Here is a 20,521-nt window from a genome sequence, read left to right on the forward strand (position 1 = left end):
GCATTTTCCTGATGACTAATGTTGTTGAGCATTTTTTCATATGCTTATTGGCCATTTGCACATCCACTTTGGAGAACTCTATGTTCAAATCCTTTGCCCATTTTTGAATTGGGTTATTTGTGGGGGGTTTTTTTGAGTTGTAAGAGTTCTTTATATATTCTACATATAAGTCCCTTATCAGATATATGATTTGTGAAGATTTTATTCAATTCTGTGAATTGTCTTTTCACTTTGTTGATGTTCTTTGAAGCATCAAAGTTTTTCATTTTGATGATGTCCAATTTATCTATTTTTTCTTATGTTGTTTATGCATTGTGCTTTTAGTATAGATTTAAGAAAGTATTGCCTACTCCAACGTCACAAATATTTATGCATATGATTTCTCTTAAGAGTTTTACAGTTTTGGCTCTTACATTTAAGTTTTTGTTCCATTTTGACTCAATTTTTTATATATGTGAGGTAGGGGTCCAGCTTCCGCCTTTGCATGAGGATATCCAATTGTTCAAGCACCATTTGTTGAAGAGACTCTTCCTTTCCCATTGAATTGTCTCAGCACTCTTGTTGAAGATTAATTTATTGTAAATGTGATGGTTTATATCTGGATTCTCAAATTCTATTCCATTGATCAATATGTCTATCCTTATGCCAGTACTACACTGTCTTACGTATTGTAGCCTTGTAGTAAGTTTTGAAATCAAGAATGAGAGTCTTCCAACTTTCTTCTTTTTCAATATTATCTGGGGTATTTTGCATCCCTTGAATTTCCATTTGAATTTTAGGATCAGTTGTCAATTTCTACAAATAAGCCAGCTGCGATTTTGATAGGAATGGTGTTGAATCTGTGGATTATGTTGGGAAGTACTATCATCTTAATACTATTTAGTCTTCTGATACATGAACATGGTATGCCAATTTATTTAGATCTTCTCTAATTTCTATCAACAATATTTTGCAGTTTTAAAGCAGTGACCTTAACTCTGGCTGTTCATTAAAATCACCTTGGGAATATTTTTAAATATCAATGCCTAGTCTCCACTCCAGATTTGAATCAGAATGGCTGGATGTGAAACCCAGTCACTGATATTTCGAAAACTTTCATCAAGTGATTCTAAAGTGCAGCCAGGTTTGAGAGCCAAAATAATGGAAACAATAAAGTACCCAAGTTTCAAAAAAGTCTCTTAGAAATACAATAGGTGTTCATGGGCAAACTGAAGTTAAGTAGTTAGAAGTGGCTTATAATTTACTTCACACAGATCATCTCAGGATCAGTGAGAAAAAGAGGTTAATGGATATTTGATGCTAAATTCCTCCCCATTTAGGGTGACAAAGTAGATGACAGATTATTTTAAGACTTGCAAGATTCATCAGAGGCTAGGAAAGAAGAAACAGCAGAGCAGGGACCCATCGTTGTAAAGCTACTTCATTCAGGATGTCTTATTCCTAATCACTAATATGCAGCAGTAGGGGCTGTGGCTTTTACAAAGTAGGTTGCATAGCTTCTCTGTAGAGGCCAAAGCTTTCCTGAGTATATTATTTCAACTCATATTTCTTTCAGAGAGTCAAACAATAGAGGAAAGAGCAACTTCTAAAACTTCTGCTTATCATCCTTAGTGTAATGAGTCACTAAAAATATTTAGCACAATGTTAAAAGGGACCCTTGATGACTTATAAGGATGCTGATGACCAGGTTGCTAGCTAGTCATATGTACTTTCTTACTCAGGATTCATTTCTTACCAAGGGTCAGTCAAACAAAGTCGAAAAGGTAGGACCCTGCAAAGCTGGTTCAGGGACAGTGAACTGATTTGCTGCAGCAGAAATTCAGCAAGTCAGAGTGGAAAATGAGACTGAGAAGGGGTGAGAGCCAGACAAGGCAAGACCAACGTGAATCTTCTCCTATAGCAATTAGGCAGTCAAGGAAGTTTTTTGGCAGATGGGAAAACTGGTGATCATGTGCAGTAAGGATCCAGGTGAAACTGGGGGAAGGGAAAGGATTTGGAGATTTCACATTAACCAGCTATAAAGAAGGAAAAGATGATTTAGAACAATGGTAGGGAGAATGGAATGGAAAGGAGAGAGGAACAAGCAAATCAGAGGAGAAATTTACAGACCCTGGAAATTGATTACAGGGGTGGAGATGATGGTCAGCAAGCCATGCCACAGTGACTGGAGAACCTTGCTACCATCCATAGAAAGGAGAAGGCAGAAGAGTGACAGAACCAGTAATAGTACCACCAGTAGAAAGGGGAAGGCAGAAGGCATCAGGGTAAAAGAAAAGTTCACTTTTAGGCTTCATAAATGTGAACCAAAAAAAAAATGAGTTACCAACGTAGCTATGTTTGGCGGGCACTTAGGGAGGCAAATCTAAGGCTTAATAGAGTCTCTGGGCTGAAAAAAGAGATTAGGAAGGGTGCCAGGCACGTAATGGCTGAAATCTTAAAGAATGGACAGAGATCTTGTGGGGTAAGTCTAGGAAGTGAAGATCAGAGAACCGAGCACTCAATCAAACTTAATTGGTGGAAAGTGGAAGAAGCCTCATGGGAGGACCAGCACAGTAGTGCAGACATAGCTGTAAGCTTCCGGATGGCAATTTGGCTATACGTCAAAAGCTTTCCAAATGCATATACCCTTTGACACATCGATGACATTTTAAAAAATGTATTCTAAGGGAATAATCAGAAATACATAGCTATCAATAATATTTTTGTACACTGCAGTGGTATTAAAATGCAAAACAAAATGGAGTGAGATAAGGAAATAACCTAATTATTCAAAAAGAGAGGATTGATTTTTTTTTTTTTAATGATAGCACCTTCACATTGTGGAACACTATGTAACCATTAAAATCATATCTTGAAGAATATCTAATGATACGGGAAAACTACCCCAATATAAGTTTTAAATAAATAAAGCACTATGGTTCCACTGTGGTGGGGGATGTTGATAATGGAGGAGGCCATGCATACGTGGGCGCAGCAGATATATGGGAAATTCCTGTGTCATCTTCTCAATTTTGCTGTGAATCTAAAACTGCTCTAAAAAAACTAAGTCTTTAAAAAAAATGCACTGCTTTCCCACGTCTATATTTAAGAATAAACATCATTGAGCATTTACCCAGCAAAAGAAAAAGCACTATTCAAATTCATATATTCAGTATAATTCTAACCTTAAAGACGTGTCTGTGTGTCTTTGAGTTGGGTGCTGCCTATCTAAGTACAATTAATAAAAAGACTGAAATACTCCAAAATTAACTTTCACTTCTGCTAAGTGAACTTCAGGTGATTTTTATCTTTCTTTATCCTTTCTGTATTTTAAAATTCTCTCAATGAATGTCTATTACTTTTATAACAAAAAATGTATCTTTTCTAAATGCCATAAACATGATACTGTAATTCCTTACTTAAAGTGGCTTCATGTGACATCATTCTGTTTCTGTACGTTAACCGCACGTTTGCAACCAAGTTTCCAGTTGAAGCATTTCCCCGACACTTACCGTCAGCAGTTCCGCTTCCACTTCATCATGAACTAGATCGATTCCCATCCTCTTCTCTCGATGAAATAGACATTCTCGGGCTACCTACAGATACACACGTAATGGAAAACACTAATGCAAACTGACTAAAACCAGTGGCTAGCACTTCTAATGACCTGTTTCTAAAACAAGTCAACAGACACTCCCAATACCAACTTTTCAAGCCATTTTGGTGGAAATCTGGCATGAAAACGACTGTGACAGCTCAGTGAGCCCCTGCCGCCACGTAGCAGGTAGAGTCAGCTCTTCGAAGCAGTTTGAAAAAATTCCTAATTCGGACAGTTGACAAAATGAAGCAGGTGGCATCTAGTTGATCCCCACAAATTGGCATCTGAGAAAATTACTTGGCATTAATTTCTTCTAGAAATAACCTGAAATACAGTCTTCAAGATATTATTTCCGGGGCTGGCCCTGTGGCCGAGTGGTTGAGTTTGCCCGCTCCGCTTCGGGGGCCCAGGATTTTGCCGGTCCGGATCCTGGGCGTGGACATGGCACCACTCATCAAGCCATGCCGAGGCGGCATCTCACCTGCCACAACTAGAAGAACCCACAACTAAGAACATACAACTATGTACTGGGGGGATTTGGAGAGAAAAAGCAGGAAAAAAAAAAAGATTGGCAACAGTTAGCTCAGGTGCCAATCTTTAAAAAATAAAAAGATATTATTTCCAAATATTTTCTATTTGGAAGAAACAAATGATTATCTTTAAAGATACCAAAACATTTTTTTAGGCAAATAATCCAAGTGACTATGTTTAAAGCACCGTTTATTGTTTTCTTCACTATAAAAATAATGTGCATTATCCGTTAAAGAGAAAAAATACAGAAAGTAGAAATGACTTACCCCTTCCCCTGTCACTGTTTTGTTTGTTTCTAATAAAACAAAGGTTATAATGTCCTTACAATTTTATATTAGGCTTTTTAAAATTGACATTAAAGGGGAGGCCCCAACCATGAAATACTCTGAGACAAAGTATGTTAGTGACTCTAATGGAAAACAGCTTAAATTGCTGCCAGTAAATTATGGATGAAAGGACATTATGTAACTGTTAAAATACTTTTTTTTGAAGACTATTTCACGACATGGGGCAACTGTATCATGTTAAATTTTTTAAAAGCATAAACTATAAAGTAGGTGCACTGTAATCCAGATATATCATTAAACAAACTCTTTGAGTGACTCTCTAGTTTTTTTAATAGCATAATTTATGTTTACTGTTAGGTAGTAGTAAACATGTAGGTCGCCCAAGAATGCAGACGAGTTAATAAGTTAGGGGCAACTCTGATTATTTTGACACGTATTACTAAATTGCTTTCTAGGAAGTTTCTATTTGTCCACAATCCAATAAATGAAAGTGTCCACTTTCTGCATTTTTGCCAACCCTAGATGTTTGATCAGTTTTCATCTTTGCAAAGTTGATAGGCCAAAACTGGTTACTTCATTCATTTAATTTGTATTTTTATTGAATTTTAACATTTTTCCTATATTAGTCGGTCGTCTGTATTTTCTCTTTTGAAATGTATCTGTTTGTGTGACTGACTCTAATTTTAATCAGGACTTCCTGATACTGTATTGATAGAACTGCTCAAACAGACAAGAACATCTAGACAAAAATTGCAGAAAAAAATCAAATTCTACCCATCTCTCTGAAAGCAACCATCACTGAAAGGAGTCCTAAGGAAAGAAACGGAATCTCCTCTGGAAATCCAGAGGGTACGTGGCTGTCATTTTAAGGACACTTTAAAGTACTTAGGGGTGGTGTGGGGTGTAGAATAGACCAGGAATCCTCAAAACGAACTGGGGCCAGAGAAAATACCACAGGGCTTCTGAGCCTAGAAAACAATTCATGATGGGTTCATTAAAAAGACATCATGAGCGCACTTTTGACCTTTCTCAGGATTTCTGGCGGCTGTGTGTATCTGTGTGTGCTTGAGTTTAGTGGGGAGGGGGCGCAATAAGAAGGAACTGTGCTCAGGAGTCTGCAACAAACCCCTCAACCTTCTAGGCTTCTAGCTCCTCGATTCTCTAAACTCTCCTACTTCAGACATCATGACAAAGACCTACTAGAAATGCTCATCACATGTGAAATATGCGGAAGAATGGTGTTGGCTTTTCTCATCAAAATATATGCACCTTCTGAAATCATTTCTGTAATTTGCACTTTTTAAAATAAAGAGAGTCTTCTTTCAATGCTGGTGGGTAGAATGGAGTGGAGGGTCCATCCCACACCCAGAGGGTTAGAGGTAATTTAGCCCACCCAAAAGCCTGGCCAGAGGCCAGCAGCCAAATGCAGTGCTGCCTTCACAAGCATGACAATGGGCTCATCCTCAGCCTCATGTCCCTGTTGAATCAAGCTCACTCTGTCTCTTAAGAAGGTCTCTTTTGAGAATGTCACTGTGCCCGGAAATGGAATCATGACATGTACATAGGAGGTATTTCATGACACAGACTAAAAGAATAGTTGTTTTTTTTTCAAATACTGTTTACATTAATCCAGGGACAACAGTGACCAAGCAGCCTATTTAAGAGATGGGAAGAAGGCGTTTTCACCATAACACACTGTGTGTCCCTAAGGGTGTCTCTTTAATTAGCCTCCTTTGCTTTGCATTCAGAATTCCCTCTACTTAAATGGTTGTTCTGGTATAAAAACGGCAATGGTTTTACCATTACTGAAACCAGTTACAGATTTATACAGGATGTCGGCTTCTATCGAAACGTAATTCAATAGATAAATAACCTCAGGAATTCAACCAATGTGTTACAGTCATTAAAAAGCAGTGTCTTTTCTCATAGGGCCTTGTATTTACCTGAAGAGGGGCTTCTGTCTCCATCAAAGCCCTCTCCAATTTTTTCTTAACATCAGTTAGTTCATTTGTCTCTCCAATCATTGCATCCAACTCATGAATGATTTCAGATTTCCAAAATCCAATGTCATTGACACGTTCTCCCAAATTTTGGGTGGAGTCTGCCTGGGTTTTTCTCGTTTGTTGATATTTGTCTTGAATCAGGCGAGATGTATCCACCCTTAGTCTCTCTGAATTGTGCCGGGAAGTGTTGGATTCTAGATAGTTGGTTAGATTGGACCTGTACCAGTCATCAGGGGTGTACCTGGTGAAGAGGGTAGTTCTGTTGGAAACAAAGGGGAGCATGGTGCTCTCGCACACCTTCTGAGACCTGGCGCAGTACGGGGCCAGGGTCGGCAAGCTGGAGGCCACTCTGTAGTATGTGCTGGGTCTCCAAGGCAGGCTCAAGCCATGTGCCAAATTGTAGTGGGGGAAGCGGGCCCTGTAGCTTGATGCCATGGTACTGATGGCGGGTAGAAAGTCACTTGGTGTTGCTCTAGGGTGGGCACAACTTGTCGTTACAGTAGAACCTAAAAGCTCCATGATGCTCAAATACTATTTGTAAATCTCTCCTGTTGAAAAGGGAAAGAAAAGGTAAAAATAGACAGTCACATAAATTAATCTTTGGTTAAAACTTACAAGTAAAAGGCCTCATCTGACTTAGTATTCGTAGCAGTGCTCTCTAACACATTAGATATTTGTTTTAATTTGATATCCTTTACCAGCAATAATATATTTAAAAAAATAATTTTTTCCCATCTTCATAGCTCTAGAACGTATTAAAATCATATTTTTTAGATTGGCCATTTGAATTTTTGAAATATTTTTTAAATCACGAGAATATTGTCTTGTAACAAATTCAGATTAAGAGCCTGAACTATGCATTTTAACAGATAGAGATTTAAATCTTGGCTCTGCTGTTTATTAGCTGTGTGACATTGGGCAAATTATGTTACCTCTCTGTGCCTCAGTTTCCTCATCTCCTCATATTATTGGGAATAATAACAGTACTTACTTCTTTGGATTGTTATGAGTAATTTCAGCAGCAAGGGGTTGCCTGGCAGCAACCCTCCCCCTCCACCAAGTCATCCTAAAAAAATGCACAAACGCATAACGATGGTATGGTTGGTATGCAAACACAGCTCAAGGCAAGTACCCAGATCCCTCTTCCTGGCAACTTGCCACCAGGAAGCACCTCCAGTGTAGACATTCGAGGGCAGCCACAGGGCTATGAGGATTGAGTGAGACAATGCTAAGTATTCAGAATGTTTAGCACAGTTCTGGGCACTTAGTAAATGCTCAATAAACGTCAACTTTTAAAATTACTAATACGGAGGAGGATACAAAGTAAGAGGGAGATATCCATCCTCCCGCCAAGACTGAACTCAGCAGTAGACACTGTCAACAGTCCGTTAATAGTTGAATCTTTCCAGATTTTTCCTCTTCATATACCAACTCATGTATTATTTTTAAACTTATATACATCTACCAAATATCACTTGTATATATGCAAAGAGCTTTTTAACACAAAAATGGAATTATCTTAACCATTATCATTCCAGAACACATATTTTTAAAAATCTATATTTTGGACCTCTCCCCCTGTTAGAAAATATAGATCTGCTTCATCTTTCTTACCAGCTGAAAGGGATTTTATTGTCTTGAAATTTTGGTCATTATTAGTTCAGAAAGCCAAGGATGTCACAGACTACGACGTACCTTTCAGCATCTAAACATCACTCTGTTTGGGGGTTAATGTCCATGGACCTTTTTACTAAAAAGGAAAAATAAAATCAGCTCCAACTCTATAGCCTGCCCAGAAAAAAAAAAAATCATTTAATGATTATTTAAATAGCTATGCCTTGGGGCCCTTGGTACCCAAACCACAAAATAATCTATTTGTAGAATTGTGGTTAAATCAAAATCCACTCAGACCACATGTGATGAAACAGCTGCCCACTGCCAGTGGTGGTGTCCCACACGACCCCAGCTCCCTGACTTTTTCCTACTTTTTCCCTCCCTTAGCCCCCAAACACCTTATACTGGCCAAGCTTAGAGTACGATGGTAAAAAAGAAACCTTAATAACCACTTGCACTTCTTCACCTCAGTTTGAAGCTTAAACATCACTTTCTGAGAAAGCAAATTCAAAGTAACTTGAGACCTTAGAGTCCTTATGGCTACTTTCAGTTTCAACCCCTTCCCCAAGTCAAATCTAGAAATAATCCAGTCAGTTTTCTTTCAGCAAGAAGCTTCAAGTGAGATTGGACCACTCTTATTTAGCTTTTCTTAATTCTTGACAATAAAAAAATCTAAAAGCTAATGTCTCACTTGGTCCTTCAACCGTGGAATTCCAAGTGTAGGATGACCACGTGTTTACCCAACTCCCATTTTGTTGAAATCTTGAGGCATCTCAACCCATGTTTGTCAATTATTGAACCATGACTCATCTGCTCTAGGGGTGATGTGCGAAATGCAGAGGGTCATAAGCCAGAGGAGACATATGGATTGAGAAAAGCGATACAGTTTACAAAGCACCCAGCAATATTTTTTAAAATTAGGGATGGGATATAATTTAGAATCTGGAATCTGAAGCATAAAGCCCAGTTGTTCAAAGTTCACAGATGTAGAGCTCCTCATGTATGGCAGTAAGGTTCATGGAGAGACAATATTCTACAGCCACAGCTGAAGTTCTGGCTCCAGTCAGCCATCTTATAAGTCATTCAGGAAGATGGAATAAAAGACAACAGTGTGGCAATGTCTTACATTTTTTGTCATTATTGGTCAAGAAAACAGTGTCATGGCCTAAGAAATATTTAACTCAAAATGGACTTCTGCCTCTAACCAGAATAGAATAATAAAAACTAGATTTAGCCTCTTAATCTAAAAAACTAGACAAAATATATGAAACAACTGTTTTCAGACATTGGACCACAGGCACACAGGACTCAGATTCCCAAGAGAAGAGAAACAAATAAGGTGAGTCGTCTGATCATCCTTACATTCTGCCTGGAGGAAATTTCCAGACTACAGGAAAAACGGATGAAAACCAAACAGAGCCTGGCAGCATTTGTAAGTTGAGGAAGACATCAGCATTTGGGGAGGCTGAGACAGCTAGAAGTTGTCAAGCAGGATTCTGGAATAAAGCAAGCTACGCAGAAAAAGAGTTCCATAAATGTACGTAGGGGTCCACATGAGTCTCTGCTGAGCAACAGGCTGCACATACATCAAGGGCCATCCCACAGACCTTGGCAAAGAATGACAGCAGAGTTGTTAGCTGAATAATTTCTAGAGCTCACAGAGGGTGGAGAGACATTTTGAACTCAGACCAGTCAGAGTGGAGAGTTGCCTGGTGCATTCATTCCATAGAGACCCCACAGAGGTCACACACTAGAGGTGGGGCTGATCTAGCTCTGGAACGAAGGTTGGTAGGACTCACTCTAGCAAAGTTTAAATACAGGCCTCAAAGAGATCAAACTACTCCACAAGTAATTAAATTGCCTGACAACATCAAGATACTCAAATATATAACATCACAATGTCTATCATCTGATCAAAAATTTCCAGACACGCCAAGAAGCAGAAAAATGTGACTCATAATTAGGAGAAAAATAAGTCAATAGAAACAGGTCAATAGAAACATGGCAGAGATGTGATGGCACTAGCAGAAGTACAAGTATTTAAAGGAAAACAAGAAAATAATGAAGAGACACATGGCAGATTAAAAAAAGAACCAAATGGAACTTTAGGAATAAAACATACGCTATATACTTATACAATATATATTTGCACAATTTCACTAGGTGGGATTAATAGCAGATTAGACACTGAAGAAAAAAAGACTAGTGAGCTCCAATCTAACCAAACCAAAGCACAGAGGTTTTTGTTTTGTTTTGTTAACTGAAAAAAAAAGCCTCAGTAACCTAGGGTACAATATCAAGGGATCTAACATCATGTACTTGGAGTGTCATAAAGAGAGGGGAGGGAGACAAAAATATTTAAAGAAATGATGGCTGCATATTTTCTGAATTTGATGAAAACTAAATTCCTAGGTCTAAGAAGGCCCACACATTCCAAAAGGATAAACACACATGCGTATGCACACACACACAGGGACTACCATCACCACCACCACCACCATCACTTCAAGGCTCATAATAATTGAATTGCTGAAAATCCACAATAAAGAGAAAAACTTAAAATTAGAGAAAAAGACACATTAGGTAGAAAGGAACAAAGATAAGAATTAGTGCATAATTCCTGTCAGAAACTATGCAAGCCAGAAGACAACCAAAAACATTTTGAAAGGGCTGGAAGAAGGTACAAGCCTATAATTCTACATCCAGTGAAAACATCCTTCCAAGATGAAGGTGAAATAAAATTTTTTCATAAAAACAAAAGCCAAGAGAATTCATCAGCAGTAGAACTGCACTAAATAGATTGCTAAGGAAAGTTCTTCAGGAAAAAAGAAATTATACCAGATGGAAGCCTGGATCTACATAAAGAAATGAGGTGTCAGAAATGCTCAGTATGTGTGCTAATATAAAAAAAAACTTTCCTGACTTTTAAATTTCTTTAAAAGATGGTTGTTTAAAGTAAAAATAATAAAAATTTATTGTGGAGTTTATAATAAAAACAGAAGTAAAGCTTCCTCAGAGGTGAGAAGCTCAAAATTATTTTCACAGTAAATACTCAGATGCTCTTCACCTTTTTCATTCCCATTCTCTCACAAATTTACAATGGAGTTTTCCAGATGTGACATGACATGTGATACATGATAACACACTGAAAGCAGAAGCAGATACAAGAACGCAGCTACTAAGATAGAAATTAAAGAACTTTGACAAAAATGTAAAACAACGCCACTCTTCTCGCTAAATGTTTTTGTTTCAGAAAACAATTTTTTTAATTCAAAAAATGTTATTTATGTTACTACATAATAGATTATTATGGTTGTTTTAAAAAGAATATTTTTCATTTCTGAATTTTAATTTCTTTATTTTAGTAGTTTTTTGGTGAGGAAGATTGGCCCTGAGCTAACATCTGTTGCCACTCTTACTTGTTTTTTCCTCCCCAAATCTCTGGTGCATAGTTGTATATCCTAGTTGCAAGTCCTGCTAGTTCTTCTATGTTGGATGCCACCACAGCTTGATGAGCAGTGGCTTGATGAGCAGTGTGTATGTCCGCACCCAGGATCCGAACCGGCAAACCCCGGGCCACTGAAGCAGAGTGCACAAACTTAACCACTATGCCACCAGGCCAGCCTCTTGAATTTTAATTTCTAATATAATAAATATCAACGGATGTAATCCACATAAACTAAAGCTCTTTGAGGTTCTCAACATGAGGTCGTTTAGTATAAAGGAGTCCTGAGAACAAAAAGTTTTGGAACTGCTGACCTAGAGCAATCTCTAAGAAAAAAATAAAACAGAGTTGAAGCTAATAAGTCAATAGTGGAGAAAAAAATAGAAGACTTACAAAAGACACATAATTAATCCAAGAGAAAAGAGACAAAAATAAGACAAAGAGAAAACAAATAGCAAGATGATAGATACAAACCAAACCATACTGATAATTACATTTATAATAAATGGTTTAACAATCAAATTAAAAGGCACAGATTCTTAAATTGATTTTTTAAAAGCAATATTTAACTATACGCTGTGGAGAAAAATTCTCATTTTAAATATAAAACACAGACAAGTTAAAAATAAAAGTATGGAAAAAGATAGGCCAAGTAAACACTAATCGAAAGAATATTTAAATGGCTATATTAACATCAAACCAAGTAGACTTCAGAAGAAGAAATATTATCAAAGATAAAGAGAGAAATAAGGATAAATGGATTAATCAAGGACATGTAATGATCTTAAATATCTATGTAACTATTAACAGAATTTTTAATAAATGAAGCAAAAACTGGCAGAACTAAAATGAGAAATAAACAAATCCACAGTTATAGTCAGATATTTCAACACTCATCTGTCAGTAATTAATGGAACAAATAGACAGAAAACTGGTTTACAGATAGGATACAACTAACAGGACCTAATTTACATCTAAAGAACACTCTACTCAAAACAGCAGATTACACACTATTTCTAACTGCACAGAGAATATCCACCAAGGTTGACCATATTCTGTACCATAAAACGAGTCTCAAGGAACTCAAAATAATGAAATGATACATAGTATGCTCCCTGACCATATCAGAAGTAAACTGGAAACCAATAACAGAACGATATTTGGAAAATCCTCAAATAGGAGGAAATTAAACAACATACTTCTAAATATCCAATGGGTCAATGAAGAAATCAAATGAGAAATGTGGAAATATTTTGAACTGAATGCTAATGAAAACACAGAATACCAAAATCGTATAATGCAGCTAAAACAATGTTTAGAGGGAAGTGTATAGCTTTAAATTCTTATATTAAAGTAAGAGTGAGCCAAAATCAATGATCTACACTTTCATCTTAAAGGCTAGAAACAAAAAGTGAAGTAAACCCAAAGCAGTGGGACGGAGATAGTAAAGAGAAAAACTCAACAAAGTAGAAAATGAACAAACAGGAAAAAAGAAATGAAACTCTAATAATAAAATTGATAAACCTCTTGCTACACTGATTAGGATAAAAAGAGGACAAATTACTAATATCAGAAATGAAAGAGCGACTATTTCTACAGACCCTGCAAACATTAGAAAGTTAATGAAGCATTATTACCAATAATTTTATGGTGAGAAATTTGACAACATGGATGAAATGAACAAAATTCTATACAGACACAAATAACCAGAACTGACTAAAGAAGAAATGGATAATCTGAATAGCCCTATAGTAATTAAATAAATTGAACCTATAGCTTAAAATGCTTCCTTAGAGAAAATTTCAAGCCCAGATGGCTTCACTAATGAACCCCACCAAACTCTTAAGGAAGAAATAATACGTCAGTTTTTAAAAGTCCATGGCTTGCTTTTGTGATATGACTTTTGTAATATTTAAATTATTCTCTAAATTCTAACTCAGTCACTTCCAAAGAGGGCATGACACATACTAAGATCCATTAACTGATGCTATAAATATGTCATATTTGCAAATAAACTGAACAAATTCTTTGGAAAAATGACTGAAAATAGCTGTGGAAAAATCTGTCCCATAAATCGTGCAATTATATTTTATTATACTTTTAGTCATAACCAGAAAGTGTTTTAAGAAGTGAGACATGCTACAAAAAGTCAAATACAGTGTTTGACTATGTTCATTTAATGTGAGGTCAATAGTTATTTACATAATGGAAAAGTGCTATAATCATCTTCTATAAATACTGACATGCTAAAAATATGATTAATCACACAGAGATTGTCAGTACTAGGAAGCTCTATTTCCAATCCAAAAGGTAGCCTCAAGTTGAAAAAACATATTTTATTAGCATATTAAGGCAAGACTTTAAAATCATAAACATTTTAAGGTATAAAAACCTATAGATCATTTTCTGCAGAAGACATGACAAGTACAGAGGTTACCGTGACTTGCTCCATGCCCTGCCTCCAATGAGTAGCAAGCACAGGCTTGAAATGACCTCATACAACCCCATTTAGTTTCTTTGGTCAGATCCATTTTATTACTTGCAGTTTCAATCTGAAGCAGAATAAAACATTGCCCCAATACATTAATAAATACCAGAATTAGAAAAACTGATATCAGGTTTTGATGTTTAAGTAATTTCTCTTTATGTATATATTAAGTAAGAATGCAGGAAAAGCTAAATAATATCTTTCTTCCAAGAGAAAGTTCGATAAGGAACTCTGTTCATTGATGGTGGAAGTATAAATTACTACACATTGGAGAGCTATGTGACAGCATCTGGTAAAGTTGAAAAAGGACATTCCCTATGACTCAGCAATTCAACTTTCTGATATTTACCTAGAGAAACTCAAGTATGTACATAATTAGAATGCATAAGAATATGTTTCTAATAATTTTTAAAAGGGAACTGCCTAAAAGTCCGTCAACAGGAGTATGCATATGTAACTTATGGTAAATTCCTACAAAAATGATCACACAAGAGTTTAAATGAACAACCTAGACCATATATAGCATGATATCATTAAACTTAAAACTTAAAAATAGTAAACTTAAAAAATAACACTATAGGAGTCATGTCAGTAACATGGCAGAGTGAGCAGTTCCTTCTATCTCTCCCCCCTCGAACTACAACTAAATGGACATTCATTGATCAATGGAGGATACTCACACAGCCCCTCAGGATGCCTGAGAGACCTCCACTGCAATACATCGGAGAGTGGAAGGACTACCCCTGGGGAGGAGGTGGAGATAGGTGAGAACTCTGCGCCCCCGGACAGCCCAGTACCCATGAGCGACTGCTCTCCTGGTTAATGCGCTCATAGCACGGCTGCAGCCCCGAGGGTGGGCGTGCACCTCGGCGCAACTATGGAAACAGGTGACTGCAGCCCTGAGTCCCCCATGGTTGCGCTTTAGTCCAGTGGGAAAGCCCACAGTCCCACTGCAGCCCCAGGGAGTGTCTCGGGCTCAGACTCAGTGGGGAGGCCCCACCCACCAAGGACAAAGGCTAGTGCAACCTAGGTGCAGAGGCGGTGTAGCTGCAAGTCTGGGCAAACAGCCCCTTGGCTGCCTTAGACGCCCATAGCTCTGCTGTGGCCCCAAAAGGGCAAGTGAGACCCAGCAGGACTGTGGGAGCATGCAGTAACAACCCTGAGCCCCAGTGTGATCACTCCTTGGTCCAGTGGGAATGTCCACAGTCCTACCACAGCCCTGGGGAGTAACTTGGGCTCCGTCCCAATGGGGAGTTCCCACCCACCAAGTGCAAAGGCTGGTGCAACCTAGGAACAGATGGTGGTGTATCTGCAGCCTGGGCAAAAGTGCCCCCAGCTACTGCAAACGTCCACAGTATCACAGCAGCTCCAAAGAGGCAGTATGACTGACAGGACGGTGGGAGCAGGAGGCAGCAGCCCTGAACCCCTGTATGATCACTCCCTCAACCAGTGGGAGAGTCCACAATCCCACCACAGTCCCAGGGAGCACCACTGGCTCAAACCCAGTGGGGAGGCCCCACTCACCGAAAACAACAGCTGGTACAAACTAGGGCCAGATGGAGGCAGAGCTGCGAGTCTGGGCAAACAAGCTCCTGGCTGCCTTGAAAGCCCATAACACCACTGTGGTCCCTTATGGGGGAGCACATCTAGGCAGGTCTGTGGGAGCAGGCAGCAGCAACCCAGAGCCCCTCTGTGATTGTTCCCATACTTGGTGGGAGATGCCACAGGGCCTCTGCGATCCCAAGGAGTTGCACAGATTCAGACAGGAAGAGCTAATGGGGATCCTGCTTGGTGCAGATTACACAGCTCCTGCCCCTCCCCCCAGTGGCAGCAAGTGGAAGCTGAAACCAAATTCTGTCTCTACACAAGGGCACAAATCCACACCATCAAGCAGTGTGAAAAAAATATATTAAATCTCCAGAACAGAAGGAAAATGAGAAGTACCCAGAAATCAGTCCTGAAGACACAGAAATCTATAACCTAAATGACAAAGAATTCAAAATAGCTATTATTATAAAACTCAACGAGTTAAAAGAGAATAGAGATAGACAACTGAATGAATTAAGGAGCTATGTCACAAAAGAGTGTGAAACTATAAAGAGGAGCCAATCAGAAATGTTGGAGATGAAAAACACAATGGAGAAGATAAAGAAAAATCTGGACTCCCTGAACAGTAGGGCTGACATTATGGAGGACAGAATTAGCAGTCTGGAGGACAGGAATATAGACATGCTTCAGACAGAGGAGGAGAGAGAACTAAGACTAAAAAGAAATGAAGAAACTCTCCAAGAAATATCCGACTCAATTAGGAAATGCAGCATAAGGATTATAGGTATCCCAGAGGGAGAAGAGAAGGAGAATGAAGCAGAAAGCTTGTTCAAAGAAATAATAGCTGAGAACTTCCCAAACCTGGGGAGGGAGCTGAAAATCTATGTGACAGAAGCCAATAGATCTCCAAATTTTATCAATGTAAAAAGACCAACCCCAAGGCATATAGTAGTGAAGCTTGCAAAAGTCAACGAAAAAGAGAAAATATGAAGGGCAGCAAGGCAGAAGAAAATAACCTACAAAGGAACCCCTATCAGGCTGTCAGAAGATTTCTCAGCAAAACCTTACAGGATAGGAGAGTGGAATGATAGTTTCAAAATTCTGAAAGACAGAAACTTTCAGCCATGAATACTCTATCCAGTGAAAATATCCTTCAACTATGATAGAGAAATAAAAACTTTCCCAGATAAACAAAAGTTAAAGGAGTTCATTGCCACAAGACTCCTCCCTACAAGAAATCCTCAGGAAGGCCCTCATACCTGGAAAAAAAAAAAAAAAGAAAAGAAAAAGGAAAGGGATTACAAAACCCTGAGCAAGGAGATAAGTAAATAGACAAAATCAGAAAATTGCAGCTCTCCATCAGAACAGGTTAGCAAATGCTTAAATATAATATTAAAGATAAATGGAAAGAAAAAACCAAGAATAAATATAATCTTGTCATTTTAACAACAAACTCACAATGCAAGATTAAATAAGATGTGACAATAACAACTTAGAAGGGGAAGAGGAGAGGAATGGAACTGGCTTAGTCTAAGGAAATAAGAAACCATCAGAAAATGGACTATGTAATCTATGAGATGTTTATACAAACCACATGGTAACCAGTAAACAAATAATTAGAACAGAGACACAAATTATAAATAAGGATAAAACTAAGAAAACTAGCATATAAAACCACCTAACTGAACTGGTAGTCTGAAATACATGGGACGAGAAACAAAGGAAATGCAGGAGAACAGGAAAACAAGCAATAAAATGTCAGCATAAGGCCCTCATATATGAATAATCCCTCTAAATATAAATGGATTGAATTCTCCAATCAAAAGACACAGAGTGGCAGGATGGATTAAAAAACAAGACCCAACAAGATGCTTCCTCCAGCAAACACATCTCAGCCCCAAAGACAAACACAGACTCAGAGTGAAGGGATGGAAGACGATACTCAAAGCTAATGGTGAACAAAATAAAGCAGGAGTCACCATACTTATATCAGACAAAGTAGACTTCAAGACAAAACAGGTAGAGAGAGACAAAGATAGGCAGTATATAATGATAAAAGGGACACTCCACCAAGAAGACATAACACTTATAAACATACATGCACCCCACACAGGAGCACCAAAGTACATAAAGCAACTATTAACAAACCTAAAAGGAGGCATTAACAACAATACAATAATAGTAGGGGACCTCACACCCCACTTACACCAATGGGTAGATCATCCAGACAGAAAGTCAACAAGGAAATTGTAGAATTAAATAGAAAACTAGACCAGATGGATTTAATAGACATATATAGAACAATCCATTGAAAAACAGCAGGTTACATGTTCTTCTCAAGTGCACATGGAACATTCTCCAGGATAGACCATATCTTGGGAAACAAAGCAAGCCTCAACAAATTTAAGATGATTGAAATAATATCAAGCATCTTGTCTGACAATAATGCTATGAAACTAGAAATCAGTGATAAGAAACAAGCTGGGAAAGGGGCAAAGATGTGGACATTAAACAACATGCTACTGAATGAACAATGGATCATTGAAGAAATCAAAGGAGAAATTGAATATTATCTGGAGACAAATGAAAATGAAAACACACAATACCAATTCATTTGGGATGCAGCAAAAGCAGTCCTACAAGGGAAATTCATTGCAATACAGGCTCACCTCAACAAACAAGAAAAATCTCAAATAAGCAATCTCAAACTACACCTAACAGAATTATAAAAAGAGGAACAAACAAAGCCCAAACTTGGTAGAAGGAGGGAAATAATAAAAATCACAGCAGAAATAAATGAAATTGAAACAAAAAAGACAGTAAAAAGGATCAATGAAACAAAAAGCTGTTTCTTCGAGAAAATAAACAAAATTGACAAACTCTTAGCCAGGCTCACTAAGAAAAAAAGAGAGAAGACTCAAGTAAACAACAATAGAAATGAAAGAGGAGAAATTACAACAGATACCACAGAAATACAAAAGATTATAAGAGAATACTATGAAAAACTATAACAAATTGGACAACCTGGAGGAAATGGATAAATTCATAGACTCTTACAACCTCCCCAAATTGAATCAAGAAGAAATAGAGAATCTGAATAGACCAATCACAAGTAAAGAGATTGAAACAGTAATCAAAAACCTCCTCAAAAATAAAAGTCCAGGACCAGACAGCTTCTCTGGAGAATTCTACCAAACATTCAAAGAAGATTTAATACCTATCCTTCTCAAACTATTCCAGAAAACTGAGGAAGATGGAGCACTTCCTAACACATTCTATGAGGCCAACATCACTCTGATACGAAAGCCAGACAAGGAGAACACAATGAAGAAAAATTACAGGCCAATATCGCTGATGAACATAGATGAAAAATCCTCAACAAAATATTGGCAAACTGAATACAGCAATACATTAAAAAGATCATACATCATGATCAAGTGAGATTCATACCAGGGACACAGGGATGGTTCAACATCCACAAATCAATCAATGTGATACACCACATTAACAAAATGAGGAACAAAAACCACATGATCATCTCAATAGACACAGAGAAAGCATTTGACAAGATCCAACATCCATTTATGATAAAAATGTTCAATAAAATGGGTATAGAAGGAAAGTACCTCAACATAATAAAGGCCATATATGACAAACCCACAGCAAACATCATACTCACTGAAAGCCATACGTCTGAGAACAGGAACAAGACAAGGGTGTCCACTTTCACCACTCTTATTCAACATAGTACTGGAGGTGTTGGCCAGAGCAATTCGGCAGGAAAAAGAAATAAAAGGAATCCACATAGGCAATGAAGAAGTGAAACTCTCACTGTTTGCAGAGGACATGATTCTACATATAGAAAACTCTAAAAAATCCATCAGAAAGCTATTAGAAATAATGAACAACTACAGCAAAGTTGCAGGGTACAAAATCAACTTACAAAACTCAGCCACATTTCTATACTCTAATAACGAACTAACAGAAAGAGAACTCAAGAACACAATCCCATTCACAATTCGACCAAAAAGAATAAAATACTTTGGAATAAATTTAACCAAGGAAGTGAAAGACTTATACAACGAAAACTACGAGATTTTACTGAAAGAAAGTGATGATGACATAAAGAAATGGAAAGACATTCCATGCACATGGATTGGAAGAATAAACATAGTTAAAATGTCCATACTATCCAAAGCAATCTACAGATTCAATGCAATCCCAATCAGAGTTCCAATGACATTCTTCACGGAAATAGAACAAAGAATCCTACAATTCACATAGGGCAACAAAAGACCCCTAATAGCTAAAGCAGTCCTGAGAAAAAAGAACAAAGCTGGAGGCATCACAATCCCTGACTTCAAAATATACTACAAAGCTATAGTAATCAAAGCAGCATGGTACTGGCACAAAAACAGGCACACAGATCAATGGAACAGAACCGAAAGCCCAGAAATTAAACAGCACATCTACAGACGGCTAATCTTCAGCAAAGGAGCTGAGAACATACAATGGAGAAAAGGAAAGTCTCTTCAATAAATGGTGTTGGGAAAACTGGACAGCCACATGCGAAAGAATAAAAGTAGACCATTCTCTTACGACATTCACAAAAATAAACTCAAAATGGATCAAAGACTTGAAGATAAGACTTGAAACCATAAAACTTCTAGAAGAAATATAGGCAGTACACTGTGTGACATCAGTCTTAAAAGGATCTGTGTGGACACCATGTCTTGTTGGACAAGGGAAACAAAAGAAAAAATTAACAAGTGGGACTTCATCAGACTAAAGAACTTCTACAAGGCAAAGGAAACCATGATGAAACCAAAAAGACAACCCATCAACTGGGAGAAAATATTTGCAAATCATATATCTGACAAAGGGGTAATGTCAATAATATATAGAGAACTCACACAACTCAACAACAAAAACTCAAACAACCCAATCAAAACAATGGGCAGAGGATATGAACAGACATTTCTCCAAAGAAGATATGCAGATGGCTAATAGGCACATGAAAAGATGCTC

At 37.7% G+C, this 20,521-nt stretch overlaps 1 protein-coding gene across 5 annotated transcripts in view; it reads right to left on the reverse strand.

Moving 5' to 3' along the window:
• Positions 1-20,521, reverse strand: part of TEKT3 (tektin 3) — a 43,903-nt gene that overhangs the window by 21,508 nt on the left and 1,874 nt on the right. Inside the window, exons 2-5 of one of the 5 annotated variants that reach the window (XM_070561141.1) lie at positions 8,094-8,148; positions 7,390-7,464; positions 6,339-6,946; positions 3,492-3,575 (exon numbers count right to left, since the gene is read on the reverse strand). In XM_070561141.1, coding sequence (XP_070417242.1) covers positions 3,492-3,575; positions 6,339-6,917 — 663 coding nt within the window. In that variant the 5' untranslated portion in view covers positions 6,918-6,946; positions 7,390-7,464; positions 8,094-8,148. Of the gene's footprint in view, positions 1-3,491; positions 3,576-6,338; positions 6,947-7,389; positions 7,465-8,012; positions 8,149-20,521 lie in introns of all 5 variants that reach the window. The other 4 variants (XM_070561144.1, XM_070561143.1, XM_070561145.1 and 1 more) reach the window with 4 other exon arrangements.

This window comes from Equus przewalskii, chromosome 10 (genome assembly GCF_037783145.1).
Source record: "Equus przewalskii isolate Varuska chromosome 10, EquPr2, whole genome shotgun sequence".
In the NCBI taxonomy this organism is placed as follows: domain Eukaryota; kingdom Metazoa; phylum Chordata; class Mammalia; order Perissodactyla; family Equidae; genus Equus; species Equus przewalskii.